The 14,769-nt window shown below is 42.3% G+C and overlaps 2 protein-coding genes across 2 annotated transcripts in view; both read left to right on the forward strand.

The window, feature by feature from the left end:
- Positions 1 to 195: 195 nt before the first annotated feature.
- LOC136445798 (MAM and LDL-receptor class A domain-containing protein 2-like) lies at positions 196 to 11,543 on the forward strand. The gene is made up of 20 exons (XM_066443938.1): positions 196 to 753; positions 1,151 to 1,282; positions 1,687 to 1,899; positions 2,190 to 2,273; positions 2,357 to 2,536; positions 2,999 to 3,195; positions 3,582 to 3,741; positions 4,164 to 4,301; positions 4,561 to 4,761; positions 5,169 to 5,324; positions 5,797 to 5,847; positions 6,120 to 6,260; positions 6,710 to 6,969; positions 7,451 to 7,538; positions 7,949 to 8,128; positions 8,634 to 8,848; positions 9,376 to 9,511; positions 9,860 to 10,000; positions 10,676 to 10,932; positions 11,451 to 11,543. Exons 1-20 carry the CDS (start codon positions 306 to 308, stop codon positions 11,541 to 11,543), a joined length of 3,471 nt encoding a protein of 1,156 aa, XP_066300035.1. The 5' UTR covers positions 196 to 305.
- Positions 11,544 to 12,000: 457 nt separating this feature from the next.
- Positions 12,001 to 14,769, forward strand: part of LOC136445799 (MAM and LDL-receptor class A domain-containing protein 1-like) — a 67,762-nt gene continuing 64,993 nt past the window's right edge. The window contains exons 1-5 of the mRNA XM_066443939.1: positions 12,001 to 12,059; positions 13,020 to 13,160; positions 13,491 to 13,747; positions 14,106 to 14,193; positions 14,580 to 14,747. Coding sequence (XP_066300036.1) covers positions 12,002 to 12,059; positions 13,020 to 13,160; positions 13,491 to 13,747; positions 14,106 to 14,193; positions 14,580 to 14,747 — 712 coding nt within the window. The 5' untranslated portion in view covers position 12,001. The remainder of the gene's footprint in view (positions 12,060 to 13,019; positions 13,161 to 13,490; positions 13,748 to 14,105; positions 14,194 to 14,579; positions 14,748 to 14,769) is intronic.

Genomic DNA, 14,769 nt, shown 5'->3' on the forward strand with positions numbered 1-14,769 from the left:
AGTATCTGTATCTGTATCTATGTATACCCTTCGGCGTAACACAACAGCTTCACAGGCACGTGGCGCAGCAGCAGCTGGTTGTATTACACCTAAAGTGGTTGGCTTCCCAGGTTTGACTCTACATAACAAATGTAGGAAGAATGATTTCAATTAATGTATTTGGAAAGTCAATTTGTTTTCATATTTTTCCAGGAACGTACCTATTCCTGGAAGGCTCGTCTCCAAGGCAACCGGGTGAGGTGGCCCGGTTGGTCAGCGAGGCTTTCCCGGTAGCGACTGGCCGTTGCTTGTCCTTCTGGTACCACATGTACGGTACTGGGATGGGCACACTACGCGTTGTACTCCATGAGACTCAGAGTAGACCGGTGTCAGTATGGGAGGTGACAGGAGACCAGGGAGACCAATGGCTACAGGGACAGGTTCCTCTGACAACGTCGTCGTCATTCCAGATCTACATCGAAGGCGTTCGTGGTTCCGACTATAGAAGTGACGCTGCCATCGACGACTTTGAATACACCAGTACAGCTTGTACACTAATGCCAGCGGGTGCCACACCGGCAACCCCAACTGGGACAGTACCGACCACTCCGGCCTTCACAGGACCTACACCCACCCCGGGTCCGTTCGACTGTGACTTTGAGTCGGGTCTGTGCGGGTGGCTGCAGCTGACTGATGATGACTTCAACTGGAGCAGGAACCAGGGCGTCACAGGCAGCTCCAACACTGGGCCTTCTACTGACCACACCACAGGAAGTCAGTCAACAGACATTTTTGTTTCAATTTTTCTAGATATCTCAAAAAGTATCATTTCTTTTTTGATTTTCAGCAGAAATTTTCATCAATTCTATGGATTGTATTTCTCTTTTTTTAAATTGTTTCAATTGAAATTCTTCAATCCAATTGGTTTATCTTTTAGAACTTAGAGCATTGCATGTCTAAGTGTAAGGATGATTGAATGCCAAGGTAATAAAGAATCTCTCTATGATGATTCAATGACCAAAGTGGTTTATTTTCAAATCAGTTTTAGGTTAATCAGTTTTAGGTTAATTTGATAACTATAACTACTTATAGATGTATCTGGCTTTTTCTTGGCTGGCATAAGTTTCTCACTTGTCTCTCTATGCTAACTGAGATTTTGTTTTGCACTAAGATGGCTACTACATATATGTTGAGGCCAGTGGACAGTCAGCCAACAGGACAGCTCGGGTCATGAGTCCGCTTGTGATGCCTGCCAGTCGGAACTGCCTCCAGTTCTGGTACCACATGTACGGAGACGATGTCGGTACGTGATAGGGTGCACTAGCATTGTATTGTATTGTACTATAGCTGAGTTTCTTGTACATTCCAAGATTTCCTTAGAATGACATCTGACTAATTCTCTGTTCTAAGAAATGAGTGTAGGCCGGTACTGTTTCCTTAGAGGATGGCCTGAGTAAATGACACGGGGAAGAAATAACGACCCTTCTTGAAGAGAAACCATGTACTAGAGTAAGTCTGGAGAAGAGATTCAGTGTAGTAGAAAGAGGACAATGAGAGATTAATATCTTAACATCCTCAAAATTTAGCGACTCTGCGTCTTTCCTTTGGGTTTGAGCGTACATCACCAACATTGCAACTATACTAACAAACTCGTAAGGGACACTTCATTGAGGCCAAAGCCAACACAACTACCTCATCCCCTTACAGGTACCCTCAACGTCTACATCAGAGTGGGGACTATAGTTGGCAATCCGTTGTGGACCCGGTCGGGAACCAACGGAGACCGCTGGGTGCTGGCGCAGATCCCGGTTGTGGGTCTGACCATGTACAGCGTGGTGCTGGAGGGAGTCAGAGGAGACGGTTTCCGTGGCGACATCGCTGTGGATGACGTTTCCATGCTCACAGGAGACTGTCCCCCTGGTAATAAATTAATTTATCTATTCATTTACTGATGATAATATTTTTATACTGTACCAAAGTTGATCCCAGAAAAGTCTCTGGATTTTCATACAGATCTGTTCAAACTCACAAAAGATAATACCAAGATTTTACAATAGCCTATTCTCTAATCATTTTAGAGTTTCATTGTGTGCCTCAGAAGATTGGCTCTTCATTTGCACTATATGTTGCAGTATAGGATGATACTGCACTGCTGCAGAACAGTAGATAGGGTAAAAAAATCTGTTGTAATGTTTCTGCTCTCTCCCCAGTTGTTGTGACCCCCGCCCCCAGTGCCTCTCCCACCTCTGTGACATGTAACTTTGAGAGCGATGGCATCTGTGGCTACCAGCAGAGCCAGGCTTAGATTGCAGTAGCATTGTTTTTTTACTGCTACAAAACAGTAAAAGAAGTTGTAATGTTTATGCTCTCTCCCCAGTTGTTGTGACCCCCGCCCCCAGTGCCCCTCCCACCTCCGTGACATGTAACTTTGAGAGCGATGGCATCTGTGGCTACCAGCAGAGCCAGGCTGATGACTTTGACTGGACGCGAGGCTCGGGCGGAACTGGCACCACTACCACCGGACCCAGCACGGACCACACTCTGGGAACCAACTCAGGTCAGAGGAGCTCCATTCCTGCCATGCAATCTTCTCTTGTTATAATGAGCTTATTGCACATTTGGAACAAATGAAATACAAACATTAGTAGACTGCTAATTACTTGAATCAACAATTCAGAATACAGTAATGATGAAAAACCATTGTCAAGAAGTCTACAACATAAATGAATTGTGACACGAGACTACTACCCACCCATATACTTATTCACCTTGACACATATATCATGCAATCTATATAACATTTCTGTTACAGTTTGTACTTTACATCATTCTGCATTTTGCAGCACCCCCCAGGTATGCACATTTCAGATATACAGGTCTGGAGTGCATTATACTGGGGGATGTTGGGTTGGAGATCTGTTTGGACGTATCTTTCCAGGGTGGCAGAATTATGTACCCTTGTGGAATTATGCTTGGCCTAGTAGATGTCACATCTAACACAAGCATGCCTGCATTACAGGTTACTACATGTACATCGAGACCTCGTCCCCCCGGCAGCCAGGAGACAAGGCCGTGCTGCGCACCCCATCCTTCCCACAGGATAACCAGGCCCACTGCATCGAGTTCTACTACCACATGTTCGGGGACCACATTGGGGACCTGAAGGTCTTCTACGTCCCAACTCAATCTGGCAGCTTCCCTGCTCCACTATGGGAGGTATGCTGTCTCTCATTGAATGGATACTGTAGTGAATTTTTCACATCTAATATTCAGTTGTTCATCTTTATTGTTTACAAAATATATAGATATCTCAACGTGTGAATTGGTAGTGTGAACGATACATGTTGATTTATTTGTGTTCATTTATTTCAATGAATAAACTTGTACAAACACAAGTAGGTTAATTTGTATATGCTTGCTTGTTTATATAATTATGTACAATTCCTGAAAACCTTACAAAAGTCAGTGCACTAAGACTTGTTTTGCCAAAAATATTGCTATTCTAAATTCTCCTTGCTGTTTTTAAAAACACCACCATTGTTTTTCAAAGAAAATCAGACAAAAGCAAATCAATTTTAAATATCCATACCCAACCCCCTCAGCTGTCTGGAGACCAGGGTGACCACTGGTATCTGGGGCAGGTCACCGTTCCGGGCGACCAGGCCTTCTACGTGGAGTTTGAGGCTGTTCGAGGACAGAGTTTCCGTGGAGATATCGCCATTGACGACGTGACTGTCAGAGATGGAGCATGCAGCGACCCAGGTAAGGCCATGAAAATTTAATTTTTTGGGTTCTCCGACATTTTAATGTATTCATTTATTTATTTAATCTTTAAACATCTGGGTGGCCTTTTCAGCCATAAGCTGATTTCCAAGGGGGCCCAGAGACATATGAAATTAAACAAATGGGAAACACAAATGTAAGACATTATGAAAACAGAGGGCTGGGTGCGAAACTGGCATCTGACTGTTCACTCCCTCACTGAGGAAAGATTATAGGAGATGCTGACTGAAATGCCTGACTGTTTCAAAAATTTTATCCATTTGCTTGCCTTGAGTAACTGTCTTTTGGTATATATTATTACCTGGATGTCTAACCTTCATCGATGCTCTTTCTATTAGTGATTTAGTGACCCATGCCTGAATTTACCATCTGATAATGACATTTATTTCTATCATCTTCAGGATCATGTGACTTTGAGAATGGACCCTGTACTTACACCAACGACCCCAACGATGACTTTGACTGGACCGAGAACAGAGGGACTACAGGCAGCAGTGGAACTGGACCTACCACAGACCACACCACAGGAACTGCACAAGGTAAACAGAACAAAACAATGATTAGAACTTAAAGATTTTTACTTCATTTAATTTTATGTCTAGGGCCCATCTTCCATGTGGTGAGTCTTAACATTACCTGATGTATAGGTAGTCTTTTTTTCTTTTGTCATTTAAAAAAAAAGTAGAGTACCAAATTAAAACATAAAAGTGTCATCATGTATAAATATACTAAAGTTCATGTCAACATAATGTATCACAGAAACTTAGGAAGCTAATTGTGATTGTATCTTGTTTTCAGGTACCTACTACTACCTAGAGACCTCATCACCAAGGCAACCCGGCGATGTGGCCCGCTTTGTCAGCCAGGAGTTCGCTCCGACTTCGGGAACAAGCTACTGCCTGTCATTCTGGTACCACATGTTGGGGAATGGCGTGGGAGCGCTCCACGTGGTTATCAGAGAGAAGTCCGGGCCTGAGATCTACGTCTGGAGCCTGTTTGGTTTGTTTATTTTTATTTGTTTCTTAAGATTCTACACATACATGTGAATGGGGTGAGAGAACATGTGGTATCGCCTTTTCAAGATCTCACCCCAGAAACATACATGTACATTATATACATCATTATCATCATCATCATCGGGTCCTCCTCTTAAGAGGTGTAACAAGTGAAGTTTGCTCTCCAGAACTTCTTGTCGTTCATTGCAGAGAGGAGTGAAATTCCGAATGTATAATATTAATGAATTATTATACGTCATTAAAGATAATTAAACATTCTGGACTGAACATCATAGAACAACATAATCAGCCATAATCAAGAGTAATGAATCATATTGCACTATACACTATTACAAGACAACAAATCAATTAAACGTTTATTGAACGTATTGCACTATTCATTCTAATCAGGTTCCCAGGGAAACCAGTGGCTGCAAGCTAAGGTCCCCGTTTCCAGCAACGATATCTGGCAAATTTCGTTCGATGGATCGCGAGGAGGAAACATTCGTGGAGACATCTCGATTGATGACATTGTCTTGGACATGCAGCCTTTGCAGGGGTGTACTTGTAAGTAACTCCTGTAGTTACCCTCCTTGATATTTCCTATCATTTTTGTTACACCATCATAAATGTTTTAGAACTAATACTTGGCTGCCAACTGTGAAATAACTTTTTTGCTTTTCCGATTGAAGGAATATGTCATACATTGAATCCCAGACTATTGTATCGATGGCATGTTTTTCTCATAAAACCTATTGGAAGAAAAGTTTTACTATTATCACTGAATGAGCATTTGTATGTTGTGGTGGAAAATTTTGACTTCTGTGACAAAGAATTATGGTACACAATGTAACATTAACATTAAAGTGGTTGTGGTTAAAATTGCAATAAGCTTATAAGTGACTTTTCTTTTTTGGAAAACCACCAAATTTTCAGCAGCTACAACTTTAACCTTCTTCAGGGCCGATCAGGCACCCTAAATGAAGTGATTTGTTTCTTCATTGCATTCTAACAAAGAATATGATGTTTGTTGTTTCAGTGCAACCATCTGGCGCCACACCTGCCCCTCCAACCATGTCACCTACACAATGTACGTCCTTTTAGAGTTAATTTTTTCCTGACATTTGACTTTTTAGAAGATATGATTTAGAAGTATATACATTCATCAACACAGTTACATGAACCTACAACAAAATTATATACAGATGGTGAAATCAGCTAATTCCTGTTCCAGAATCTTGTTTCTTTGTATTTCATAGGAAAATGTAGTACTGAGGTACTTTTGTAGAAATGATGTTTTTGACATGATTTTGCTTTGAGTCCAGCATTAAGTTGATTTTTTCCATTTTCTGATGATTTCAGCGTCCATGGCTATAGACTGTAGCTTTGAGAATGACACCTGTGGGTGGATTCAGGCCACAGACGATGACTTTGACTGGAGACGGCAGCAAGGAACAACCGACACCACACAGACAGGGCCTAGTGCAGATCACACAACTGGCAGTAAGTATATTAAAAGATATACTTTGTGGTGATGATGTGGCGCAATAGTTACAGCACTAGACTCAGAACCAATAGGTCCCGGGTTCGATACTCACCATGCCCCAACATTGTGCCCTTGTGAATGTCACTTTGCAGGACCTTCCCTGGCAGTGGAGTGACGCCCACCGAGCCTCTTCGGCTAATCTGTCTAAGAGTGTGCAAAAAAACACACTATATGGATTAAGTTGCCGATACACTTTCTCATTGAAATGTGTGTTTTCCAGGATGACCAAAGAATATAGACGGCAGGTTGGTAATTAAACCTGTGGCCTGGCTGGTACCTTGAGTGATACGGAATATACCATATTGTATATTTCTAGTGATATTTTACATTTCGATAGATGTTTCCTCATACAAAGTTCTTGTGTTGGTACGCATGTATATTGAGAGGGATATTTGTGTTTCTGCAGGTGGCTACTACGTCTTTATAGAAACCTCCACTCCGCAAGTTCAAGGGGACGCAGCACGAATTGTCAGTCCTTACGTGAGCCCAGGCACTAACATGTGTCTGAAGTTCTGGTACCACATGTACGGTACGCATGTGGACACCCTGAATGTGTACGTACAGACTGGACCAGCTCTGGGCACTGCTGTTTGGACTCGAACTGGCACACAGGGTGACCAGTGGTTTGAAGGACTGGTGCAGGTGACCAATGGTGGGCAGTACAATGTGAGTACTTTGCTTAACATCTACCTGACGAAATTCCAGCAGGGTACATAATTCCGCCATCCTGAAAAGATACGACCAAACAGAAATCCAGCCCAACATCCTGCAGTGTGTAATGAACTCCAGGACCTGTTTATCTAAACTGTGCAAACCAAGGGTGTGGTGCACTAGACATCTCTCAAACCCATTGTTTTTCAAAGTGACAGATTTATGAAACCCGGCGGATTATGGGGGTTACTGTAAATCAGGAAACACTATGTGCCTTCTCTGGTTCCATTTATAAAAAAAAATATATGGAACTTTTATTAGAAAACCTAATTTAAAGAATGCTCCAATTGCTAAGTGTAGAATGTATGACAGAAAAACATGTTATGATCCCATTATTAACATAAAAGGAAGCATGGTCTTTTGATGAACATGTACAATTTCATTCAAGTACCTTGGAACAGAAGTTGATATAGATATTTCCTTGTATGCCCTACAGCTGGTGTTTGAGGGTACAAGAGGAGCGTCCTACAGAGGCGACATTGCTCTAGATGATGTCACTTTTGTGCCTGGTGACTGTCCTCAAGGTATGTATAGAAACCAAGTCACTCCTAGGCCAATGTTGTTGATATTCTTGTATCGTGGATTGACAAATAAGCAAAATCTTTTACTTATTAAACTGTGTGTATATAGGTTAGTTTCCCTTGATGAAGTTGATTGGTTCCAGAACAAGAACCAGAGCAGAAAAGATATACAAAAATCAGAAGGTCTGCTGCGGTACCAAGAAAAGCCTCTTTGATAAGTCAAGACCTTCATGTGTCCATACAGTATACCAAATTTCATGTTAAGGCATTCATGGCTTCTTGAGTTATGCTGCTAAACCCCAAACACTGTTACACTGCTACAAACGCTTCAAAAAAGATAATTACCACATTTTCAAGGCAATCATAAAAGGCAGGAGGATATATCAGCAGCTGTTTTGACTGATTTCCCCCAGTTGTGGTGACCCCTGCCCCCAGCTCGACCCCTACAACCCAGACGTGTGATTTTGAGAACCAGAACCTGTGTGGGTACACCCAGGACGGCACGGATGACTTCGACTGGACATGGTCAACTGGCGGCACAGGCACAACCAGTACTGGACCTAGTGCTGATCACACCTATGGCACTGCAGCAGGTATGTGGGAGAATTTCAAATTTCTTCTTGTTTATCCTCACGTATTCAGTGATACAATTTAAAACTGGTTTTATTCAGGGATTACAGTGTGCAAATAGTTGATTTGATCGGTCCCATCCTCCACATTAAAAAAGACAGAAGAGAAGACAGAAATGTTGCAATACCCATGTGTGTAGTCATCCATTTATCCATTCCTTGTTTGATACCCCCAGTATCATACATGTATGTATGTTGATTGAAATAACCTGTATGAATATTTGAACCAAAACATAGGAAGGATTATTTTGTCATTATTCTTTTTTCCTTTCCTGTGTAGGCTTAAGCAATCATGTTTTGGGGACATTTATCTGTATCTACCTGTAAAAGCCATAATAGCTGCCCTTTGGCGTAACACACCAGCTTTGCAGGCATGCGGCACGACAGCAGCTTATTATATTACACTGACCATGCATGTTACTAATGTAAGAAAACAGCAAATAAACAAACTTGTCTGCACCACTTCCAGGTCACTACATGTACACAGAGACCTCCAGTCCCCGTGTTCCTGGCGACATTGCTCGGTTGATCTCTCCCACGTTCCAAAGCTCAGTGAACTCCTACTGCGCCGAGTTCTGGTACCATCTGTACGGACCGCACATCGGATCACTGAACGTCTACACGAGAAGGCAGGGGAACCTGGGAACAGCTGTGTGGAGCATGTCAGGGGATCAGGGAAATCAGGTAACAGACTGTTAAATCTTAACCTTCTCCTTACTGCCTAACTCTGTAACCAGTAGGTAAATGGGTGCCAAATGGCTACTCCAGTGTGCTAAAGGTTAAAATCCTTCCCACACCTTTCAGTGTATAGAGGTAGTGCTCATCTCTGTTTCTATAGCCCTTGGGCCACACGGGCCACTACAAGTAGGGGCTAGTCCACTGGTACTGTAGTGTGTCCCATACCCCTTCTATTTTGTGCTGAGTTCTCAGCAGTGTGTACCATTTTTCAAGTCTTTGGTATGACCTTTCAAATGCAAGGCAAACACCTCCTAGGCCATTACACCAGTCAAGTAACAAACAGTGTATATGCATTTTCAGATTGGTTCATTGGTCCCTATATTCCAATAGGCTCAGGACAGAGACCTACCTTTATAAAAAATATTGCAAAAAGAATATTACAGGATAACACTGCTGTAAACATTAATGATTTAATATGTATAAATGTGCAGTGTCAAATTGACAACGGAACTTTATTTGCTCTCCCTCCACAGTGGTATGTGGCATCTGTCACCCTGGACTCAACAACGGAGTTCCAGCTCGTGTTTGAGGGTGTGCGTGGTTCGTCGTACCGCGGTGATATCGCCATCGATGATATCACTGTCAGCAGCGGAGCATGTGTTGCGCCAGGTAAGGGGCATTACAAAAGGCATTGTATAGCAGATGTTATAAAATATGCTGTACCTACCTACCTACCTAGTCCCTTGACCTCCAGGTCGTTGAGGGGACAAGGTAGACATGAAGATAAAGAGCTGTACATGTCTCCAGACTCCTCTAGATCTGTCTCTCGCGGCAGCCAGCCTTTCGAAAATGTGCTGTAGAACACTGCAAACAGTTTGGATTTGAATCATCTTGAAGTTTGAGGTATGATCAGTCCAGTAGCTTACACTTTTGAAGGGCAGCATAACGTTCAGCAAAAGACCTCCATTTCTGATTAAAGATTGTGCAATGAAATTATTTCCCTTCCGATTTGACCAGGTGACTGTGACTTTGAGAATGGCCCCTGCACCTGGACCAACACCCAGACTGGGGACGAGTTTGACTGGATCGAGGGGACGGGAGCGACGTCCAGTCCCAGCACTGGACCCCCCTCGGACCACACGCTGGGAACTGGCCAAGGTGCTGGAACTTCAGATGTTGTGCAGGAAACAGAAGATTTGTCCAAGTTTTCTTTTAGCCAAAAAAAGTTTGAACCAAAAAAGAAACCTTGTCCTGTAGGAATTGACTTAATCCACCAAATGTGTAGAAATGTGTATGTTTAGACTTTTAAGATCAATTTGACCATATTCTTAACTAATGCAAATTTGCACAAGCTACATTCTTGACAATAGCTTCCTTGCAAAACATCTTATTGCAGAGGATAAACTATAACTATCATCATTGCAAAACAGTTATTGTCACTTATTAGTGAGCTTATTTGTTTTTTCTCACACTGATGTTTATTGTGTGTACAAATCAAAGGTACTTACACCCCTCGCATATTCTTCACTGATATACAATATAATGGTTAGGACATTAATTTCTTTGCTAAACAGGATATTTGCTGAATCTTAGTATGAATAACTATGAAAGTATTCTTTGGAAACTAACTTTATTGTTCCATCTTTGGTGACCTTATTTGTTTATACTCACACTGATACTCATATACAATTCAAACTCTACTACTGGATAAATCACGGAGATTACCACAGATCTCCATATTTCATCCAGCAGTAGAGTTTGAACTGTATATGAGTACTGTTCACCTGGATGTCTAACCTTCATCAACCTACTCACACTGTGTACAAATCATAGGTACTTACATGTACATCGAGAGCTCCACCCCTCGTGTGCCCGGGGATCGCGCCCGGTGGGAGAGCGAGCTGTTCCCAGGCTCCCAGCAGTCGCGCTGCATGAGCTTCTGGTACCACATGCGAGGGACGGACATCGGAACGCTGACCGTGTATGTGAACAGCGGAGCGTCAGACCAAACAGTGTGGCAGCTCTCCGGTGACAAGGGCAACCAGTGGCTCAACGGCAAGGTTGCAGTTAGCAGTGCAACCTCATACCAGGTAAAATAGCAAAACTTAACACTATCTACTTCTGTGTCTATTTCTAAATCAGTAGTCTTACTCACACAAATACTTAAAGACATCATATTAGAACTGACACCTTACACTTACTTGTCTTCTTAACTGCAGACACTAATTGATAGAAGTCTTTGGTACACTGTCTTAACAAGGTCTTGTACTAAATACAAGGAGCACTTTTACCCTCTTATGTCCTCAATTGTGACAAAGAGATGCTCTTTTAATATGCATGATGTATTTCTACAGATGATTTGGCTTCTTTAAATCTCGAAACCTTTTGTTTATTTTTCCTGAAACCTTTCTACAGCAATTTCATGACACTGTGAATGTGTTTTCATTGTATTAGTACAGTAACTGTACTACAAAATTGTTTTAACCGTAAAGTACTGCCAAGAATGCATTTCTCCTTCCTCCTACCGTGCAATTGAGCCCTCCAAAGATGCACAAATTTGCAATATTTTTATCTTAAGAATGTTGACTGTGATCTGATGTGGTTTCAGGTTGTGTTTGAAGCAGTCAGAGGCTCTGGTTACCAGGGAGACGTCGCTATTGATGATCTGGCCTTTACAGAAGGCACATGCGCAAGTAAGTAACAGATGCTGTTCACTTTGAATTTGGAAAATTCAAGAAATCTTTTATACCAAAAATCTCTTCAACTCTTTATCAAGTTGTACATACAGAAAATATAATACTATTCTAGTGATACTGAAAGACTGCTCTTTCAAACATTGTGACATGCATCTGTAAATGCAGTACTTGCATGTATGTATATGTAATATGAGATCACCTCAAGCCTCTGAATAGTCATCCAGTAGCAAGGTGATATTCAGTTACTTGGTCTTTAAGCCAAGCCATACAGTCCAGCAAACAGAAAACAGTCTTTACCCTTACAGAAGTATTGATATCATTATCAAGATGTTTTATGAAGCCATCTTGCTTCACTTGCTGTAATGCTGTTTGTGCAAAGGTGTTCCTTGCTATGATCTTTGTAGATGTAGCAGGATATGTTGATACAATGTACAATTTGTTGCGTTGATGTTTGTTTGCAGTCATGCCTGTAGCAGCCACCCCAGGAGGTGGTCCTACCAGTGTACCTGCCTCTACACCAGGTTAGTTATATACTTTATTTGTGCACAGCTCCTACACATGCTCCGCATGAATGACATTACATGTATATGTCCATGTACTTTCTTTGCAACAAACTGCAAAATAATTTTTTTTTGAATCTGAATTTAAAAGTGGTTTACTGGACAGGTATACCTGCTATTCAGTGTACAGTAGTGCACCAGCTTGGCAAGCACCCTGCTGGCTATATCACACCAAACAACTTGTCATACCTAAACCATTCTTATGATGTATCTAACTCTAACTGCTGTTTGAAAGGAAAGGAAAGTGATCTCGAACCAGTTTAGCTCAAATGAACTCAATGAACAGATGAGCTAATCTTCCACTGGTCGTGACAGAGAAGACAGACGCTATGTACAATACTTACATGTTCATGGTACTCGGGAAATTCCCCTAGTTCTTTTTGACAAGCACAATGAACAGTGGACCACGACTTAACGTCCTGTCCTAAAGCCCCCATCACAAATCAAGAATTCAGCTCGGCCGAAGTACGGCCGACGTCCTGTCGATTACGCGGGCTTCGGACGATTTTTAGAAATCAAAGTTGATCCAAATATTGGCCTTTTACTACGTTAGTCGATTCTGACTTCGTCCATGTCCAAGAGATGGTACCATCTCATTGGTGATTTTTAGCTTTTAGTGTTCCTCGGATGTCACCCTAGATTTTCATTGGAAGATACGGCCGAAGTTTGGGCGATTTTGAAATTTGGCGAGCTTTGGGGGAGCTACAAATTCGGCCGAAGCTCGCATGAATTGTGACGCCGACTTAAGGACTGCGACCCTTTCCGGTAGCGTGCATGTCAGGTGAGCGACACAGTTGGGATCGAACCCGGGGCTTCTAGTTCCAGAGGCAAGATCGCTAACCACTGGACTATGCACGCTATCTAATGAAGAGGCCCCTACCGTAAAACAGCAGATTAATTTTTAAAACTTTGTTATTTCAGCCCCAGGACCGTTTAACTGTGACTTTGAGGTGGACATTTGTGGATGGAGACAGGCTGATGATGACAACTTTGACTGGACCAGAAACCAGGGAACCACTGGCTCCAGCGACACTGGACCTAGTGCTGATCACACCACTGGAAGTATGTATAGCAGAAGAAAAATGTCCAGAAAAAAATTTAAAAGTCTACTATACTATGCTTTACATACTCCAAAGTCAAGTTCGTAGTTCTTTGACAAGTCATGTAGTTCTGCGATCTCCCACCGTTTGAAACTTGCGCTGTGCTGACGGCTACTCACCTGATGATTGAATTAGTCGACGACAGGGATCTCCATTTTCCAACCAGTATGAATAGTGCTTTTCAAGCTGGATTTCCGAAGGATAGGTTTTGAGGAATTTTCCTAGTTCAAAGCCCACTAATTAAAAAGTTCTAGAATTGTCTTAATTGTTCTGTTTCTATTGTCTTACCCAGGTGGCTATTACATCTACATCGAAACATCCAATGTGGCTGCAAACCGCACTGCCAGAGTGGTCAGTCCCCGTGTTACTGCCACTGCGGCCAAGTGCGTGCAGTTCTGGTACCACATGTATGGTCAGCACGTGGACACGCTCAACGTCTACCTGCAGACTGGTCCGTCACTAGGCAACGTGGTGTGGATGCGCACGGGCACGCAGGGTGACCAGTGGAACTACGGGCAGATTGACATCACTGCAGGGACATCATTTAATGTCAGTAGACTTTGATTCATCTGGCTGTGCGTGTGTGTAATTGTATTTTGTATTTGTATTTATTGACAATGAAGACGAGTCATTACACTGTGTGTGTTTGTCTGTGTGTGTGTGTCTGTGTGTGAGTGTGTGTGTGTGTTTACAATATGAAAATATCAGAAATTTCAGTTGTCCATCAGTGGTTTTTCATTAGTGATGAAAGATGTCGGATGGACATCTCAAAGGTCTGATATTTTCATATTGTCATCCAGTGGTGTAGATTGAAAAAAGATTTTATACTCACTCTGGTAATAATGCAAACAACTTTAGATGGGTTTCAGAAAGGATGTAAAAGAAAACATTCCCTGTGTCTCTGTAGATGGTGTTTGAAGCAATCCGTGGATCTGGTTACCGTGGTGATATTTCACTGGATGACATCTCTATTGTGGACAACAGCTGCGCACAAGGTAGGACGGAAATACAATGTGTACAGCTCTCAACTTCAAACTGCCCAGGCAAAAACGTATGAAGTAAAACAGACTCGTTGGTTTTTCTTTATCACAGTGTATTAAAAGCTTCTTAGAGGCTTTTGTAAAAAAAGTAGAGCAAAGTGAAAGAGGGGGTCTGCATGGAGGGATCCCTGGCAACACTTTTTGGTTGATTTTTGGGTAATCTGGGATATGAATGAACACTTAACAATGAATTTGAGATAATTTCAAATAGATTTGAGTGGGCCGGCTACAATTAATGATGAATTAAGATACTAACGATTATTAGGACTGCATAGCATTGCAAAGTCTAGCATTGCAGATTACTGGAATCTTAATCACTCAAACTGTTTCCTGTCCCCCAGTGGTGGGCCCGACCACTGCCCCTTCCATCTCCTGTGACTTTGAGAGCGATGCCATCTGTGGGTACCAACAGCTGACCACGGATGTCTTCGACTGGACCTGGGCAACCGGTAACACCGGAACCACAAATACTGGACCAGATGATGACCACTCTCTGGGAACTGGCTTTGGTGAGTTTAGTAGGGTTTCATT

This window comes from Branchiostoma lanceolatum, chromosome 12 (genome assembly GCF_035083965.1).
Source record: "Branchiostoma lanceolatum isolate klBraLanc5 chromosome 12, klBraLanc5.hap2, whole genome shotgun sequence".
In the NCBI taxonomy this organism is placed as follows: domain Eukaryota; kingdom Metazoa; phylum Chordata; class Leptocardii; order Amphioxiformes; family Branchiostomatidae; genus Branchiostoma; species Branchiostoma lanceolatum.

Excerpts from the sequence above, each read along its gene's own strand:
- LOC136445798 (XM_066443938.1), top strand. The coding sequence starts at position 306 with ATGTACGGTACTGGGATGGGCACACTACGCGTTGTACTCCATGAGACT. Across the intron at positions 3,196-3,581 it reads TCCCTGCTCCACTATGGGAG|CTGTCTGGAGACCAGGGTGA; the intron begins GTATGCTGTCTC and ends CAACCCCCTCAG. Across the intron at positions 10,001-10,675 it reads CACGCTGGGAACTGGCCAAG|GTACTTACATGTACATCGAG; the intron begins GTGCTGGAACTT and ends TACAAATCATAG.